The following is a 15,568-nucleotide window of genomic DNA, read 5'->3' on the forward strand; positions in this document are numbered from 1 at the left end:
CTAGAAGACTCTATCTAGTGAGGGAGTTGAAGTTCTCGATAACATGGAATCAAATCATATGCACAAACCGAATTCAACTTCTCATTCCCTGCTCTGACTGAGTGACCATCATGTATTGATGGGTGAGATGTGTCTCTTCATCAAAGTATTCAGGATGGTCGACAAAGTAATACTTCTTCCCAACTATCAAGATCACCCGCGAATACAGTTCTTCGCCTGGTACACACACCCCTTTCGAGTCCTCCACTTGGTTTCCAGAAATGATTTTGAATACAATGTCTGTGACGTTGCTCATAGGAATTCGGATCTTTTCCGCGTACATGGCTTTGATCTCAGGTGTAAGTAGGGGCGTTGTGACAACCCCAGGACAAATAGCATTGACTTTGACACCTTCTTCCCACAGCTCTTTTCCAACAGATCGCGTAAATCCAATCATCCCATCTGATGAAATTTCAGCTTCATTATCAATTTTGTGTTATCGGAATTGACCAATTTACTCACGTTTTCCTGCGGAGTACAGCGGGGCCGAAACGCAAGGATATAACCCCCCCAATGCTAGAGTTCAGAACGAGGTGTCGGTTCCCCTTAGTCTCCTCAGGCGATCGTCGGAAATAATGCATAGCTGAGATAGCAGGTATGCATAGCGCCGATGAAATTAATATTCAACAAGTCCGTGTGCTCTGGCTCTGGTGGAATACCAGTCTCATGCTTAGCAAAGAAGGCATTGATCAGGTTTGAAGCTTTCCCTGCATTTGCGAACACAAAGTCAAGACGATGGTGGTCATTGAAAATTTTATCAAGTACAGTGGCTTGCTCCTGGTAGCTTGCTACGTCGACTTGATGGAATGTTGTGTTATTCAATGGTGCTGCTGCTTCTTCGCCGCGTTGCTGGTTGGTGCCCAGGATATGTACCTTCCAGAGACCACTTTCGTCCAGTCTTTGAGCAACATCGAGACCCATACCACTTGCTGTTGAATTCTATTGTGAGCTCTGGACAAGATAATATCACTGCGGTGGTTCTTACTGCCTCCTGTTATGACTGCGACTAATGACATGACTGTCGGTTTCTGGGATGACTGGGATAATGTTTCCGGTCAGACCAGAGAATTATGTTGATAACTTTGAAAATAGCCCACTCGAGGGCTCTGTGCTTCAGATGAACTTGAAGCGATGAACTCGAGAGTGTCTTCTGTGCGACTTAAAGAGTCGCGCAAGTTCAGACCAATATTTTGGGTATCTGGACTCTAATTTGTAATGAAGGGTAAATGAGGGTAAATTTACCGAGATAACAAGACCAACCAGTCATAAAATAGATTCTAATTTTGGTCTAATTAACAGAGGTGTGAGACTATGACCCCTAGAACCTCCATTGAGGGGTATTCTGGTGGATATCGACTAGTAATGCACGAAGCAACCTCGCTCCACTGTCATGGACATGGTTATTGGCGGTTTTAATTAAGCGACACTCTATTTTTATTTCTTCATGCGTGCTCGAGGCCAGTTCATCTAAGTCAGCCAAATCATGATACAATATGAAGCAGTGTATTCAATTTTTGAGCTCCGAGTCTATTGTTGTGGCGTCCTAGTAAGAAATACCCATAGATTTCCTCCTACATCCATGACTCAAGCCCCGAGAAGCTCTGAATATTTAAATGACCAATGTAAATTAGATTCTACGGAGTATTGAACTTGAAATGATCTATCGACCAAGATCAGAATTTGAAGGAAAAGTTGTGTTGAGGAAATGTTTTCCTTCAAGTTGAAGGATTTGCTCCATCGTTACCGAGGATGATTGCATCATACATGTGTCTAATGCAAAGCGAAGATAATTTTCAAACAAATAACACTTCAATTATTATCAGGCAGAGTAGTCATAAGTCTCTCCAAGTGCAAGATTAGAGGGTGCGTAAATCTCCTTGAGTCACCTATCTTCAATAATCTCTACTTTGCACTTTCATCGAATCTGTGCGCTTCTCTCCTACAGGTGTCTCAAGAAGTGATTAGATAGGTGCAACTGAGCCCTCACGGGCCTCACGGGGGCTTGCCCATGTGCTCTTTACAAAGTCAGGCCTAAGCTTCTACTCTCTCGCCAAAATATCACAATGCTCAGGCCGAGATCTGGATTCATATGATCGGACCAAAGCATTGCTCACCACAGTTCGCATGCCTGCTTGAGCTCAACTTCCGGGGCTTGTGATAGCTAAGACATAGCGCCCGAATTATTAGTCCTGACCCACATGCCAGAAGCCTAAAATGAAAATATGAGAACCAAAAAATAGCGAGAATTAATGACGACGCAATGAAGATCACAGATGATGGATAAAGAAAAATCAGAGCACCCTGACCAGTCGTTCCACTTCAGAAATGTGCTCTGTCAAGTGCGACAACGCACTGAAGTCCGCTCCGTGTTGGTCGTTTCAGTTTGATGCGGGTCGCACTTAGTGGAGCTAGACCCTCAACACTGAAACTTGTGAGTAGACAAAGGTGGTTCCTGAAACGAAGCGCCGCTAAGAAACTGTGAAACCGTCTTATGTTTCATCTGTTTGGTTCGTCAACATCTCTGCATCGTTAGATGCATCCTTTCAACGGCATGGAACTTGAAGCGAACACACTACTCCCAACAATGGTAGAAGTGAACCCCTGGTGGACCGTGGGAATCTCTCAAACCCCCAACAACCTCACAATCCATGAGTTCGGTTAGATTTCTCCCCATTTGTCTCCATTGTTCACGCTAGTAATACCCCTCTTCAAGCAGCGTCGTCAAATGTAAGTCGGACTGCATTCCATGGTTCGTAGCGGGGTTCCGATCATCAACCTTTCCGAGCGCGTAAGTAGCTAAGAATAATCATTCTATCAATAGATCTCCGCATCGTAGGAGCTGATAAATTTAGTAACGTGAAACGTTTTGCGCAACAAGAAAGCGCTTCCAGATGTCAAATTGATGTGAAGAAAGTTGTAAGCGCTGGGAAGAGGAGAGCGGGCGCTTATATACAGTGACGACCGAAAATAGATGAATTCAAGATCTTTTTTTAGACCCCAAACCTGGTCAGCTCAACCCGTTGCACTCTACCAGAATACCGGAACATTGCATGCATCGCTAGCATGGAGAGAGTTCGGGGGTGGACTAGTCCATGCATGCATGAAGCATGAAGAGGCGGGAAGAGAAGTTCCCGAGAGAGTACATCGAACTTGACAATAGGACCAGTCTGACCAGAACAAGAATGACGGAATACGATTGAAATCGATTGATCTTTCCCAGCCCCTCTGAATATTCCGGAAACCTACGCACAGCATTCAAGACGAAAATTGGACTCCCCTCATGCGAGGTGAACCACACTATTGTGGCACCCATCCACGGGTCGTTTATCCCCATCAAGAGAAAATCCTGTCATTCAGCATACCACACGGGATCAAGATATCTCTTACTTTTTTCCCCTCTCCTTTTTCTCTCCTTTCAAGATTTTTTTTTTTACTTCTCCCTCGAACACGCTTAAAATGGTCCAAACGTTCGCGCGGAGTCGCGACTCCTGACCCACTTGCTCGTGGCGCCGTGTGACAGGGGTCATTTGGCAGAGGCGAATCCTCCGCACGGACACTCCTTGGGCCACACAGGTCGTTTTTTCATGGTTATTGGGTGGTCCGCTTTCCAGGCGCCAAATTGAAACGCGACTTGCCACATCGTTCATAGGTCAACTTTTGGATCCGTGGATGCCGCTAGGTGGTACATCAATTAGTTCAGCTGGGGATTCTAATCCATACGAAGTATTGAGGATTTGTGCTACAGGAGACTAGACTGCTCAATACTAGTTCAAATGTTTAAGAATAGAAATGGAATAAACCTGGTTTGATGGAGTTTACCTGGTAATCGAGGGTATTCCATATCTGAATCCCCTGGTCAGTCCCTCTGGTGCCTAGATTCCTGTTCGAGTCCAGATGTGCTATTGACAGGTTCAGATCAACTCGGATTATGGGATCCGCCCCATTCTCGTGTGGAGAATCTGACCTGGCATTTGGATCTAGGATATTGTAACTTCCCCCGCGTCTTAAGTTTCATATCGAATAGAAGGGCTGAAGTTAGCTGATTTTGGGCTTATTTGGGCTTAAGGGATATAATGATCTGATTTGTTGGATAGACTGGTTTCCTTGCCATCCTTGGTATTAGGTGGAGACCCGGTTGATCTCCTCGCAGAGTGGACTCTAGTGGAGTCAAGGTCTAAAGTACGGAGTACATGACGATCGCACATTTTTATTTTTGAGAGAAGCGCTTGGAGATAATTAGCAGGAAACATGAAACTATTCTTAGAGAGACGAATCATTCATCCAGAATCCAGAGTACATACTCATTCTAAAATAATGAGTGGTGGCTAGTATATCGGATTGAATCTAGGGATGAACATAATAGTACATACCCGACACGTCTGAGAGTTCAGCTCCACTACGGAGACTACGGCATTCCAGTAAATCCAGTCAATCGGTCAATCTTTATGGAGTTATGGAGCCAAATTCACTAAATCACTAACAGTCTCAGGTCCCCGCGCGCCAAATAGGTTGGATTCAGATCCAACTATGCAGTCTTGGAGACAGGCTCAAACTGCCCCTGTTCCCTCCCCATGGCGCTCTAACTGGTCCTTGCAGCTCCAGCCGCCTTAAGATTTCCTTTTTTTATTATTTTATTATTTTCTTTTTTATTTATTTTTTATTTCTATCTTATTTCTATCTTATTTCTATCTTATTTTATTCTACATACCGGAGCTATATCTAGTCTAGGATTCCCTTTCAATGTTCAGATTCTTCACGAGATTCATCCACATGCTCAACGTCGTCACTCTCCCTTCTTTTTGGTGACTTCTATAATACCATCAACCTCTTTTTATTTTAATCACCTCATTTCCTCTATATTTTTTTTTCATCCTCCCTGACCTATTAATCTCTGCAACATCATTTCAATCTATTGCTTCCACAAATTCATTAAAGTGTGGACTTTGTCTCTCGGATTAAATTCTCCGCTTAAGCAGGTCTCAGTTTGGAGAACTCCATCTCAGTTAGGGCTATCGATAAGAACATTGAAAAGGTTGACACGACAACCTCATCCTTACTGCAACATTCTTTTAACATCGACATCTTCTCCATATTTTCCCGGCTGGTCCAGGAATTCTACCTACCTTGATTTTCCCGAACAAAGAGTTACTTTTTACTTTGTTCATTTACCATCCTTTGTTCCTTCTTTCTCTCTCATTTTACCTACATTAGCAGCCTAGACTGCTACCGTCATTCCCTTTCTCTACAATGCAGAGCACCCTACCAGCGACCATGTCGCTAAACCGAGCAGCTCTAGATGAATTTGTTCATCAGCGAGTGTCTTGTGAGATGATCTCATATCTTGCTCAACAAGCTTCACAGGTCATCAGGTGTGAGGCCCATGTGATCAACGCAGTCAGCCAACATGGTCAACCAACTCCCCCGGCCACCCCTCCTATGGACCCAGAAGACAACCTTCCCGCCCTGCCTTCAACAGAAGCTTTTATTGCATCCCTGGTCGCTCGCTCTCAGGTTCAGGTGCCCACTCTCATGAGTTCCCTCGTGTACCTCGGCCGTCTCCGTGCCCGTCTCCCTCCCGTCGCCAAGGGCATGCGATGCACTGTGCACCGGATCTTCCTCGCCTCTTTGATCCTCGCTGCAAAGAACCTAAATGACTCGAGTCCCAAGAACAAGCACTGGGCACGGTATACATCGGTGAAGGGATTTGAGGGTTTTGGTTTCTCACTTCCTGAGGTGAACTTGATGGAACGTCAGCTGCTGTTCCTGCTGGATTGGGATACCCGCGTGACCGAGGAGGATCTGCTCACCTACCTGGAGCCTTTCCTTGCACCTATTCGCGAACGTCTTGAAATTCAACAACGCCAACAGGAAGCCGAGGAGGAGCACAAGCGCAAGCAACAGGCGCATCGGGAATGGTATGCGTACGTGATCTCCAAACTACATGTTACATCCACTAACATGATTACCAGGCGTCGTCTGCATGCTTCGGCGGATCTGCTGGCCAGCCGCCTGCGTCGTCAGAAACTGGAAGCTCGAGTAGATGGTCGTCGGGTCGCGGATCACTCTCTTCGCCGCCTCCCAACTCATGCCTCTTGTCCCAGTATGCACAACAATCAATCTCCCCAAGCCCTTGCGGAGACCGATCGTTACAACCCTTACAACCGCCACCGCACATCTCCACACCGACCCACTCGCTCTATTTCACCTCCATCCATTCGGGACGTTCCAGGTCTTTCCCACGCCGAGACATTCAACTCCCTCTGCTCTCGCTCATCTAGCATTGCTCCAAGCTCCCGAGGCACCCCAGGTAGCCTCAGCACTGTATCATCTCACAGCAACGATGAGGTCATGGTGAATGACCCCAACTCCAGTCCTTCAGTGTCTTTGACATACAGCTACGTCAACGTCGCAGCATTGGACACCAAGCAACATTTCGAGCCAATCCGCCAACCAAGCAAGAAGATGAAGGTGCACGGTCACTCAGGTGGTGGCTTTGTCGCTCGATTCCTTGCCTCGGCAACCGGTTCCTACATGGGTGGACGTATTGGTCGGCCTCACTAGATCGAGCGGGACTCGACTCAATGTGACTGGCGCGCCGACTAGTACTTTCACCTATTTATCTTACCGATTCTTTTGATTCTCATTTCCCTACACCATTTATTACTGCTTCTTGGCAAAAAGCATTTCACCGTTGATACGCATATCCTGTGACAATACCCCTTGTTTCGCCCAGTCCCGAGTCCCGTAGATCCAAACATGACGGTCACCCTTGTCTTTTTCTTCTTTGTGCTACATTCTTATGCATTTACCCGGGTTGGTCATTGCGTTTCATGTGCTCTATGTTGTCTTGATCTTGATTCGGTTCATGCGGTGTTCGTCGTTCTCTCTTTCCAGAAATTTCCCACCCTCTTACTATATGACTTAGACCTTTCCTTGATGTACCCTACAGATGTACTTATCCTTCGATATTTTATAGTCCACACAGGACATACAATAATGATGCTCACTCACAGGAATAACTTCAATTTTTGCATCCATAATCTTGAACCAAGTAGTAGTGAAAAATCGTACCATTGTATTGACCCCTTCCATCCATACCTTCATGGCTGATGCGAAATCAGGATGACCTCTACCCGTGGACTACTGCAAAGGCCACCGACGTGGCCACTGAACTTTCCCTTTCCTGTTACCTGCATACCGTACCTATTCTTGATCATCAATGTATCTATACAGGGCTAATTTAGCTGGTAGAATATCTGCCATCTTAGCTAGACACTCATCATTGCGTTCAGCATGTGCAAACTTGAACGTTTGAGGTACTTCGGCTGCTGTTTAAGGATTCACTGTACCGAGCGGCTAGAACGGTTACTTGAAACCTTGTTAATATTGCTACCACAGATAATGCGAGTGAAATGCTATATTGATGATGGTATATTGAAATCTGGACGCACACAATGTCCTGGTGAGAATTGATTCCAGATCCCTTCCCTAAATACAAGTATTCACAAAAGAAATAGGGGCAACTTCAAGTCAAACTCAAATTCTGACATCGACCACTGATCTTCCAATCTCTAGCAGATAGAAATTTAAGTTGACACAGCGGCGGAGTACTTGGAAACGGTAAGGGTGGCATCAGTGCCAGTGAAAGGCTCAGAACCAGCCTGAACATCGACCAGGTAGAGACTGGAGCTCAGGCCCTCATTATCAATCAGGTAAGTAAAGAATTCCTTCAGGTCAGCCGAGAAACTAGTGGTAGTCTTCGAGGCGACGAAGCTGTAGACTGTGGTATCACCATTAGGACCAGTGTACAGACTAAACTCCACACCCCCGACGGTAGTAGTTCCAACAGATGATCCAGTAGAACTGATAGGTCCTGCACCACCGTACGCTGCAAGCCAGACCATAATCTCGTACTTGTCGGATCCGGTCGCGCTAGAAGCCAGGAACATGTCGTAAGAGACATCGGCGTCGATATTAGTAGTAGAGTAGCTGTAGCGTATCATTAGCGTACAATTTTCGTGTTTTCATATAAGAAGAGTGCACTCTCACCTCCATTTCCAGGTACTCTCAATACTAGTGATACTGCTCAGAGTAGCAGCGGTGAACTGCAGCGCGGCACTGGCGTAGCTCTTCACGTTGGAAGAGCCACCAGCCCAGGTCCAGGTGGTGTACCAGGCAAGGTCGGTGCCGCTCAATGAGGTAACACCGACACACTGCTCACCACTAGTAGCGTAGTCTTCGCCCCAGAGATCATTGTAGACGATGTAGCTTCCGGTTGTGATAGTACCCCATTGATCGCAGGTTTCGGTGCTTCGCTTCGAGATGGAGCGAGTAGGGATTGTTGCAGCGGTGCACTGGCCAGCCAGTAGCAGGGAAAAGAGAGAGAGAGGAGCGAGGAAGGACTTCATGATGAAGTGATAGAATAGAATGAAGTAATAAGGAGAGGACAGGCGAATGAGAAAGAACCCTTGAAGAATCGAACTTGAATCAAAGAATGACAAGATCCAGGGAGAATCATCTCATTAAATAAGGCCCAGAATCCATCATATGCCGTTGATCTGGAAGGTAATCCGCAGTGGATATTCCATATAGAGCACGGAGTGGTCCTGTCTCAGCTGGTAACTTCGGAGCTCCACCGGATATAGTAGGCAAAATAGAAACCCGTACCTGATCCAAGTGGATCCACAATGTTAACGGTTCTCAAATTTATCCGCCAGAAGCCTTCCAAGGCTAGGGGTCAATATCGCTCGAGCCTCGAGTACGTGTCCCGGAGCCTCGTGGTAGTGCTTTTTTCCACGACTGGGGTTTTCCATGCTTGCATGAGAAATTAGAGTTGAGCACTTTGCAGTTTTTGGAAGATCTCCGGTCTTGAGGGAATCTGAGACGACGGCGTCGGCCCGCTCACGGAGTTTAGTTCTTTTTTCAGATGAACAGAGTCTTCCATGCCGTCTCCGAGAATCTTCCGAAATTCATCAGAATTGATTCGGTGACACGATGGATCGATGAGTTTCATGTCAGGTTCATTTATAGACCTGTCATATGAAATGATGTTTTATGGGGATGTCAGGTCAGCAATAGGAGGTATTGAAGGAGTTGAAGACTAGCGTGTACCCGAGGTGGCCTGGTGACGAATGTGCAAGCCACATTAGCACCGGCGTCACGACTTATGCACCCCGCATCGTCACCCCCGTACTTAAATATGACACCTACGGTCGGGTGGCTGAATTCTTCACGAGGAATTAGCCTATATATTCCAAGTTCGTGGTCAGATCAAGGCTCGGAGCGATGCCCGTCTCTCGGGAGGTGAGGATCAGCAGAAACGCTCCGGATCATAAAGGATCAGATGAAGCAGTAACGAAACCGAACACTATGAGTCTATGATGCTAAGTCCTGACAACGTGAGAAAATCGCAGCCCTGGAGGTGGTCTTAAATCTAATTTTTACTAGTGTTTGGATATTGTTCGAGGTTGAATCTATGTATCGTCTGTCTGGGTGATTCTAGCCAAGACAGGGCGCCTAATGCAATCGCGCCATGATTCTGTATTGCGATATCTGCATGTCAAATACTTGGAATATTGGGTTTCGGATAATTAATCGATTGGATGACATGGGACAGAATCACCCAATTGGGTTTTCTGACACGAAGATTAGTGAACCTGAAGATTCTCGTGTCTCAGGTACCTCGGAGTTCTCTTCCACTTCAAGCTCTGTAGAATCCCCATCCCCCATTTCAGTCACAGTAGCGTCATCATCCTCAGAAACTTTAGAGATTCCGTCCGTAAAGTTCATGTTGAATACCAAGCTGATCTCAAAATTCACCGTGGGGTCTTTGCACGCGATCCAGTATTTCCACCATACATGACTCAGACATGCAGCCAAGTCAATTCCATCATTTGCTAACTGTTTACAGACATGCTGCACCCAGAGAAACATTTTGATGTGCCTGAGATGGGTATAGATCTTGAACAAAATAATGAGAACGCTCGTAATTTTCAACACGCCGTATGAACCCATTTTGTCTTGGAGCCAATATGGTATAGCGCGACAAATGTTGTCGGCGTAAGCGCCCGCTATCCGGAGCTCATTATAACTTTCTGCGTCGATTTTTGGACCAAATCTTCCATTATGTCGTAAGACTCGTATCCGAGATTGATAAATCATTGTTTGGAGAATGGCCATTGCTTTCCAGAAGAACACATGCATCTCGGCATTCCGGAATGAGTCAAAGTCGTATAGATAGGTGAACACTTTCTCTGATGGAGGGAGAGTGTGATTCTTGGGATTCCATTCGTCGATGGGACATTGGATAGGTGGACCACCGATATTCTCTATATGTTGGTAGTACCATTCCATAGCCTTTTTCCTTTGTCCAAGACATTGGCGGAGAAGTCGCGTGCAAGCAGCCTCGTTTGGTGAGCCAGCGCCTATTGATCTTGCAGTTGCAACAAGAGATGTGATTCCGACATAGACTTCGAAGAGCTCATCAAAAGTTGGGTCGTCATTATGCTTCTTCAGATAGTCGAAATCGCTACCTGAACTTTTGGATAATATTAACGGGGCGTACATCTATGATGGTTAGTTGTATTCATTCGAGCCATCTAACTGGAAATCTCTTACCAGATTCTGTTTCAGAAGTTTATAAACAGGTTTGAAGATTTTGTTCTTTCCCATGGCATCTGAATGTCGAAGTAATGTGTTATGTCCTTCCATATGAGCGATGAGCGGACTGACACCGCTCGGACAGTTGAAAGTCTAAAATTGTCAGATTCGAAACTTTAGAAAGAGCCACAAAGCTTACATCGATCGCTTTAAATATGACGCCAGTGTAGATCACATCAGTACTGACAGACCCCTTGGCAAGTTGACTTGACACATGGCGGATCGCATTGCTGTATAGTTGCATGCCACTACCCATCAGCTGTTTATCACCCTTGGCCGCGCCGAGATACAGACATGACAACGCTGAGATGGCATTTTCCAAAGCTTTAGTCTTGGCCGGGAGCGCCATGAAGTTGGCCATGAGTTGGAACCACAGATCCACTTCCCCGATGGCTTTGATATCGAGGTTCACCGGGTAATAGGATTCCCAAAACACCGCCGAGAGCTGCATTCGATTTTGCGAGCGTGACTCCATGCTAGCCGGTAATCGTTGCACGCGGGCTGGTGCGGGGGCGGGAGCCTCTGGCTTTGCCTTGTTTACCAACTCTCCTGACGGTTTTGATTGACTATAATGGCTGAAAAACAGATTATCTTGCGGATAGCCAGGACAAGTCAGGCCACGTTTGAAGCACCGTGTACATCCTGGTTTTTGGAGGTCACACTATGAAAAATCGTCAATCTTTCTTTCAGACACATTCAACGGGTGGAAGGGTCCAAAGCTTCATGTTACTGACCTTGACCTTCCGCTGTCTGCATGCCCCGCACCCTTTACTTGACCACGGTCTCCCTCCCATGTTGTGTCTCTGTCCAGTGAACAATATAAGCAATATAAAGAGCAGAAGGCCGACCGTTCATCAAGGGTTGGTGTTTGTATGAATGATGGTATGGCGTCAGAGACTCCGTGCACTTCGACGCCTTTTGTGGCCCCCAACACGGCGAGACCCACTCTGTCCAATCATCAAGATGGCCCCAACGGCTATTCCCTTCTAAGTTCATCGAAGGAATAAGCGAATATCCACTGTGCAAGCCTCCATACCCTGAACAACGGCTTCCGCGATCCTCAGATGGCTCGATTGGGCTTGGGGAGAATTGTGGAAGCTGTCAAGATCCTTCAGCTATTGACTTGGATCTGGTACTGTGGGTCAGTTGGTCAGTGTATACAAAGAGACTGAGTTTATCGACATCATCTCAATCAATATTAAACAACTTGTCATGAGCCCTTGTATCATCACTGAAGATTTTCAGATAGCTCTGTGGAGAATGTGAAACATCAAAATGCCGAGACCCTAATTCATGGTACATACAGTTGACCAGTTGACTAAATTTACATGGAGAAGGCTCTAGGAAGACCGAAGTATGTAGTAGAACTAGATAGGCCGGCACGCAGTTTAATTCGCTACAAGTACTTCTGCAGAATAAGTGATTTACCTATCTAAGTAAACAGCCATTCAAGTATTCTCTCATCGTTTAATAAGGTCGAGCTTAAATCGTCGGAATAGGATCCAGTTCTAAATAAATCACCACCAAAATGAGCAACCCACCAATACCTTCAATGGAAGGAACGTAGTAAAGAAGCGTAAAGATCTCACCAACCCCCCTTCCCAAATTTCGGAGTTGATCCGTGGCTGCATGAGCTTTGCAACCACAGAGGTAGCGTAAGTTTGTGACCGCATGCCATTTTCATTCCCTTGATACTTGATATGCTCAACAGTGCTTTTGATTGGAAGGTAGAGTGACTGCTCTGGAGCGTGTAGCCCATGGTGTAGGATGTTGCTTTACACGAACCCAGTCACTATCTCAACCACTTCAATTCCCAGTGGCATCAGCTCCTAGGTTTCAGTCAGATCGAATGCTCTTGGGGTGATTTTTCCACAAGTGTAGATTAGATCTGATTTGACTTACCAATCGAAGAGTCTTGGAATGTTGGCTAAGAGCAGCCTTGGAAGCATTGTACGGTCCTTGCCATACAACCGGTATGCTCCTTGTCACACTCCCAATCTGCACGATTCGTGGTCGTGGTGCCTGACAGAGGAGCGGCACAAAGACTTGACCTAGACGCATGACGGCAAATACATTGACTTGGAATAGTTTCATGACCTCTTCGATCTCTAGGTCCACCGCTGTTGATGCGTAATGTGTCCCGGCATTGTTAACCAAGAAATCGATGCGGCCATCTGTGCGCTTCACCACGGCATCTCTTAACTTCTCAATGCCGTTTGGCTCGTCGAGGTCGAGGGAAAAGCTTTCAATGTTGTCATACTGACTAGTTAAATTGTCCAGAGATCCGGTGCGCCGTGCGGTGGCAAGAACAGTGATTCCTTTGGTCGCAAAGGCTATCGCGAGCTCTTTTCCGATACCACTGCTGCAGCCGGTAATGAAAGGTAATGAGTGCAAACATAGGCATAGCTACCTTATGGAGAGAACAAATGTATGAAGTTGCAGTTTTGATCACAATACAGGAATAAACGGATTAGATTGCCGATTTGGATATCGATGAGCTCTATAGCTATGTCAAGTGATTATGAGATGGAAGAACCTCAGTTTAATCTCAGCTTTCCCCTGGTTGTCGAATAAGACGAATAAAGTCAAATCATTCAAAATCCTTTGTCGGGAAAAAATCCCAGTTCCTAGATGATCCGTAATTACGCCCAGAAAACAATTATTTCATTAATTGTATCGTGCAACATGACTACGACAGCGATTGGTTGTTATAATTGATCCCGCAAGCGGTTCCTCCGGATGTTCCTCCGAGTGTTCCTCCGGTGGGAACTATCCATGGTCCTTTATCCCCCTCACGAGTTAACGTAGAAAGCCCTGGAGGTTATTATACCGAGGCATCAGGCTCAGAAATTACAGGGGCATGTATGAAGAACAAATGTGCAGAGCCTGATGAAAGTGGGGAGCTAAAGGGTTGTGGTATGCGTGAAAGCAAAACCCCTGGCAAATTCAATTCTACGATAATGCACTGTGAAGATGTGGAAGCGTTCAAAGATCTTGGAGGTATCAGTCTATACAAGCCATATGTTAGTCAATGGCAAGAAAATCATGATGGTGGACTTAATTTCATTTGTAGGAAGGCAGAAATCCACGGAAGGCAAGACTTCGATGTTTATGAATCATCTCTCGATGGCTCTATAGCATCCATGGCACTGAAGTGGATAATTTTTAATTGGTAGTATTTAAAAGAAAATGTCGAACAAACTTAAATGCAGAGCTATCATGTTGCTTTGTTGTCTCCAAAATCCTTAGGCAGCTCTGGACCCCAAACAGATAACGGCCCAACAGGTTCTCTCCTTGTCGGATTATCCTGATTCACCACATCTCCATCGGCATAATGTTCAATCTTGAACTTCGAACTATCATACCAATAATCAAAAATTTGACTTCCCAAAATATGCCTCCCAACACCCCATACGCTTGTCCACCCCTTCTTAGCAAGGTAGCGATGTCCCATTAACTGCGTATCAAAATCCTCCACCTCGAAAGAAGTATGATGAAGATATGTCTCACGAGCCGTTGGTGGAGCACGCTGCAAGAACAATGTATGGTGATCGGTATAATCCGCACCAAGATCCAGATGCATGAAGGTCATGACCTCCCTATCCGGGAACTGGGGCAGATACAGAATATCGGAATGAACGAAGTTGAAATTGCCCGTATAGAACTCCAACTCAGTCTGAAACTCCTTGCAGACGTAGCCGTAGTGCCCAAGCTTGTGGATCAAGGCAGGGCCGTCATGGTATCGCTGAAACTGGCCCTTGCGAAGTTTTTCAAAGGGGAAATTGAACGGTCCATGGAACTCATGCGTTGCTGTCGGTGGCTCTTTCACGTTGTCTATCTCACGCTCAGTCTGACCGTGTATCACATACAGGAAGGTTCCATTTGGGCGCGCAAAGGTGATCATCTCGCCGCCCCCAGGAGCCTCATCTAGTTTCTTGCAGATGGCGCCTGGTAGCTTCGCGGCCTTTTCAAAGTTTTCTTGATCTTTTGCAATGAAGGCAGCGCCCTTGAACTGCGACTTTGATTTGGAGCCTTGAGAGGCGACGTAGACGTAAGGGTCTTTGCCATAACCGCGATAGTAGATTGTCTTGCCCTTGCGCTCTGCTCAACAAATCCGAAATCATTCGCAAACTTGGCGAATGCTTCGAGATCATGGTGATCAAAGTAAACATGCGCGATGCGACTTAGCTGGACCTTTGATGGGTCGTTTTGGACGGTCGGTATGCTGGATAGTGGTAGTATCCAGTTTTGCCATTTTTGGGGGAGCAGTGCGAGCACATCGAGTACCCAAAGAGACATTTTTGATGTTCAGGAATGCGAATTTTACACCCCAAAGTCTCTTAGTAGATATGATGGTGAGGACAAGTAGATGAGCGTTAATGACTTCCTTGAAGGCAGGATAACAGGCAATTTGTGTCTTATACAGTCATTTGATGATTTCAACTCCTTGGGCTCCACATTTTCATGAGGGAGTTCATAAGGTCCACGAATACAGTACGTCCCGAAACCGGTGCAACCACCATACACTATTTGATTGATTCTCCAACCCGATTGCCAAGACCCGCCAGTTTAAAATAGGAATAGTCTCGGGATATTATTCTTCCTGTATCATTCTGAAAACGATATGATACCATGCTAAAAATACATCATTGTGTACTGTAATTATAATTGTGATCCAGAGTCCAGAAATTTCTATGACCTTGCAAACAAATCACAAAAATCAAGTAGCAAGGGTCTTACGAAGTTGAATAACTTTCACTTTCCTCAATTTATCATATAACTGGGTCATTACCTAGGCCTTATTGATTAAATACTTATAGTAATGGGATCTAGTCGTAAATATTGTGGTGGGGTATGCTTATCTTCATCT

The 15,568-nt window shown here is 45.8% G+C and overlaps 6 protein-coding genes across 6 annotated transcripts; 1 reads left to right on the top strand and 5 right to left on the bottom strand.

The window, feature by feature from the left end:
* Positions 1–73: 73 nt before the first annotated feature.
* Positions 74–960, bottom strand: N7483_010172 (uncharacterized protein; the record flags this gene model as incomplete). Its single annotated transcript, XM_057093599.1, has 2 exons — positions 74–441; positions 699–960. The coding sequence occupies 2 exons, from the start codon at positions 958–960 to the stop codon at positions 74–76; spliced, it is 630 nt and encodes a 209-aa protein (XP_056939570.1).
* Positions 961–5,286: 4,326 nt separating this feature from the next.
* On the top strand, positions 5,287–6,600 carry N7483_010173 (cyclin family protein; the record flags this gene model as incomplete). The annotated part of the gene is made up of 2 exons (XM_057093600.1): positions 5,287–5,960; positions 6,009–6,600. The coding sequence occupies 2 exons, from the start codon at positions 5,287–5,289 to the stop codon at positions 6,598–6,600; spliced, it is 1,266 nt and encodes a 421-aa protein (XP_056939571.1).
* A 1,025-nt stretch (positions 6,601–7,625) lies between these two features.
* Positions 7,626–8,447, bottom strand: xgeA (putative endoglucanase; the record flags this gene model as incomplete). Its single annotated transcript, XM_057093601.1, has 2 exons — positions 7,626–8,028; positions 8,089–8,447. The coding sequence occupies 2 exons, from the start codon at positions 8,445–8,447 to the stop codon at positions 7,626–7,628; spliced, it is 762 nt and encodes a 253-aa protein (XP_056939572.1).
* A 1,210-nt stretch (positions 8,448–9,657) lies between these two features.
* Positions 9,658–11,173, bottom strand: N7483_010175 (uncharacterized protein; the record flags this gene model as incomplete). Its single annotated transcript, XM_057093602.1, has 3 exons — positions 9,658–10,605; positions 10,657–10,791; positions 10,838–11,173. 3 exons carry the CDS (start codon positions 11,171–11,173, stop codon positions 9,658–9,660), a joined length of 1,419 nt encoding a protein of 472 aa, XP_056939573.1.
* Positions 11,174–12,473: 1,300 nt separating this feature from the next.
* Positions 12,474–13,102, bottom strand: N7483_010176 (uncharacterized protein; the record flags this gene model as incomplete). Its single annotated transcript, XM_057093603.1, has 3 exons — positions 12,474–12,527; positions 12,601–13,060; positions 13,095–13,102. The coding sequence occupies 3 exons, from the start codon at positions 13,100–13,102 to the stop codon at positions 12,474–12,476; spliced, it is 522 nt and encodes a 173-aa protein (XP_056939574.1).
* Positions 13,103–13,915: 813 nt separating this feature from the next.
* N7483_010177 (uncharacterized protein) lies at positions 13,916–14,953 on the bottom strand (the record flags this gene model as incomplete). Its single annotated transcript, XM_057093604.1, has 2 exons — positions 13,916–14,799; positions 14,893–14,953. The coding sequence occupies 2 exons, from the start codon at positions 14,951–14,953 to the stop codon at positions 13,916–13,918; spliced, it is 945 nt and encodes a 314-aa protein (XP_056939575.1).
* Between the last annotated feature and the right edge of the window lie 615 nt (positions 14,954–15,568).

Source organism: Penicillium malachiteum, assembly GCF_028827825.1.
Source record: "Penicillium malachiteum strain IBT 17515 chromosome Unknown utg000005l:1.0-9002435.0:326005.0-9005861.0, whole genome shotgun sequence".
NCBI classification, from domain to species: Eukaryota; Fungi; Ascomycota; class Eurotiomycetes; order Eurotiales; family Aspergillaceae; genus Penicillium; species Penicillium malachiteum.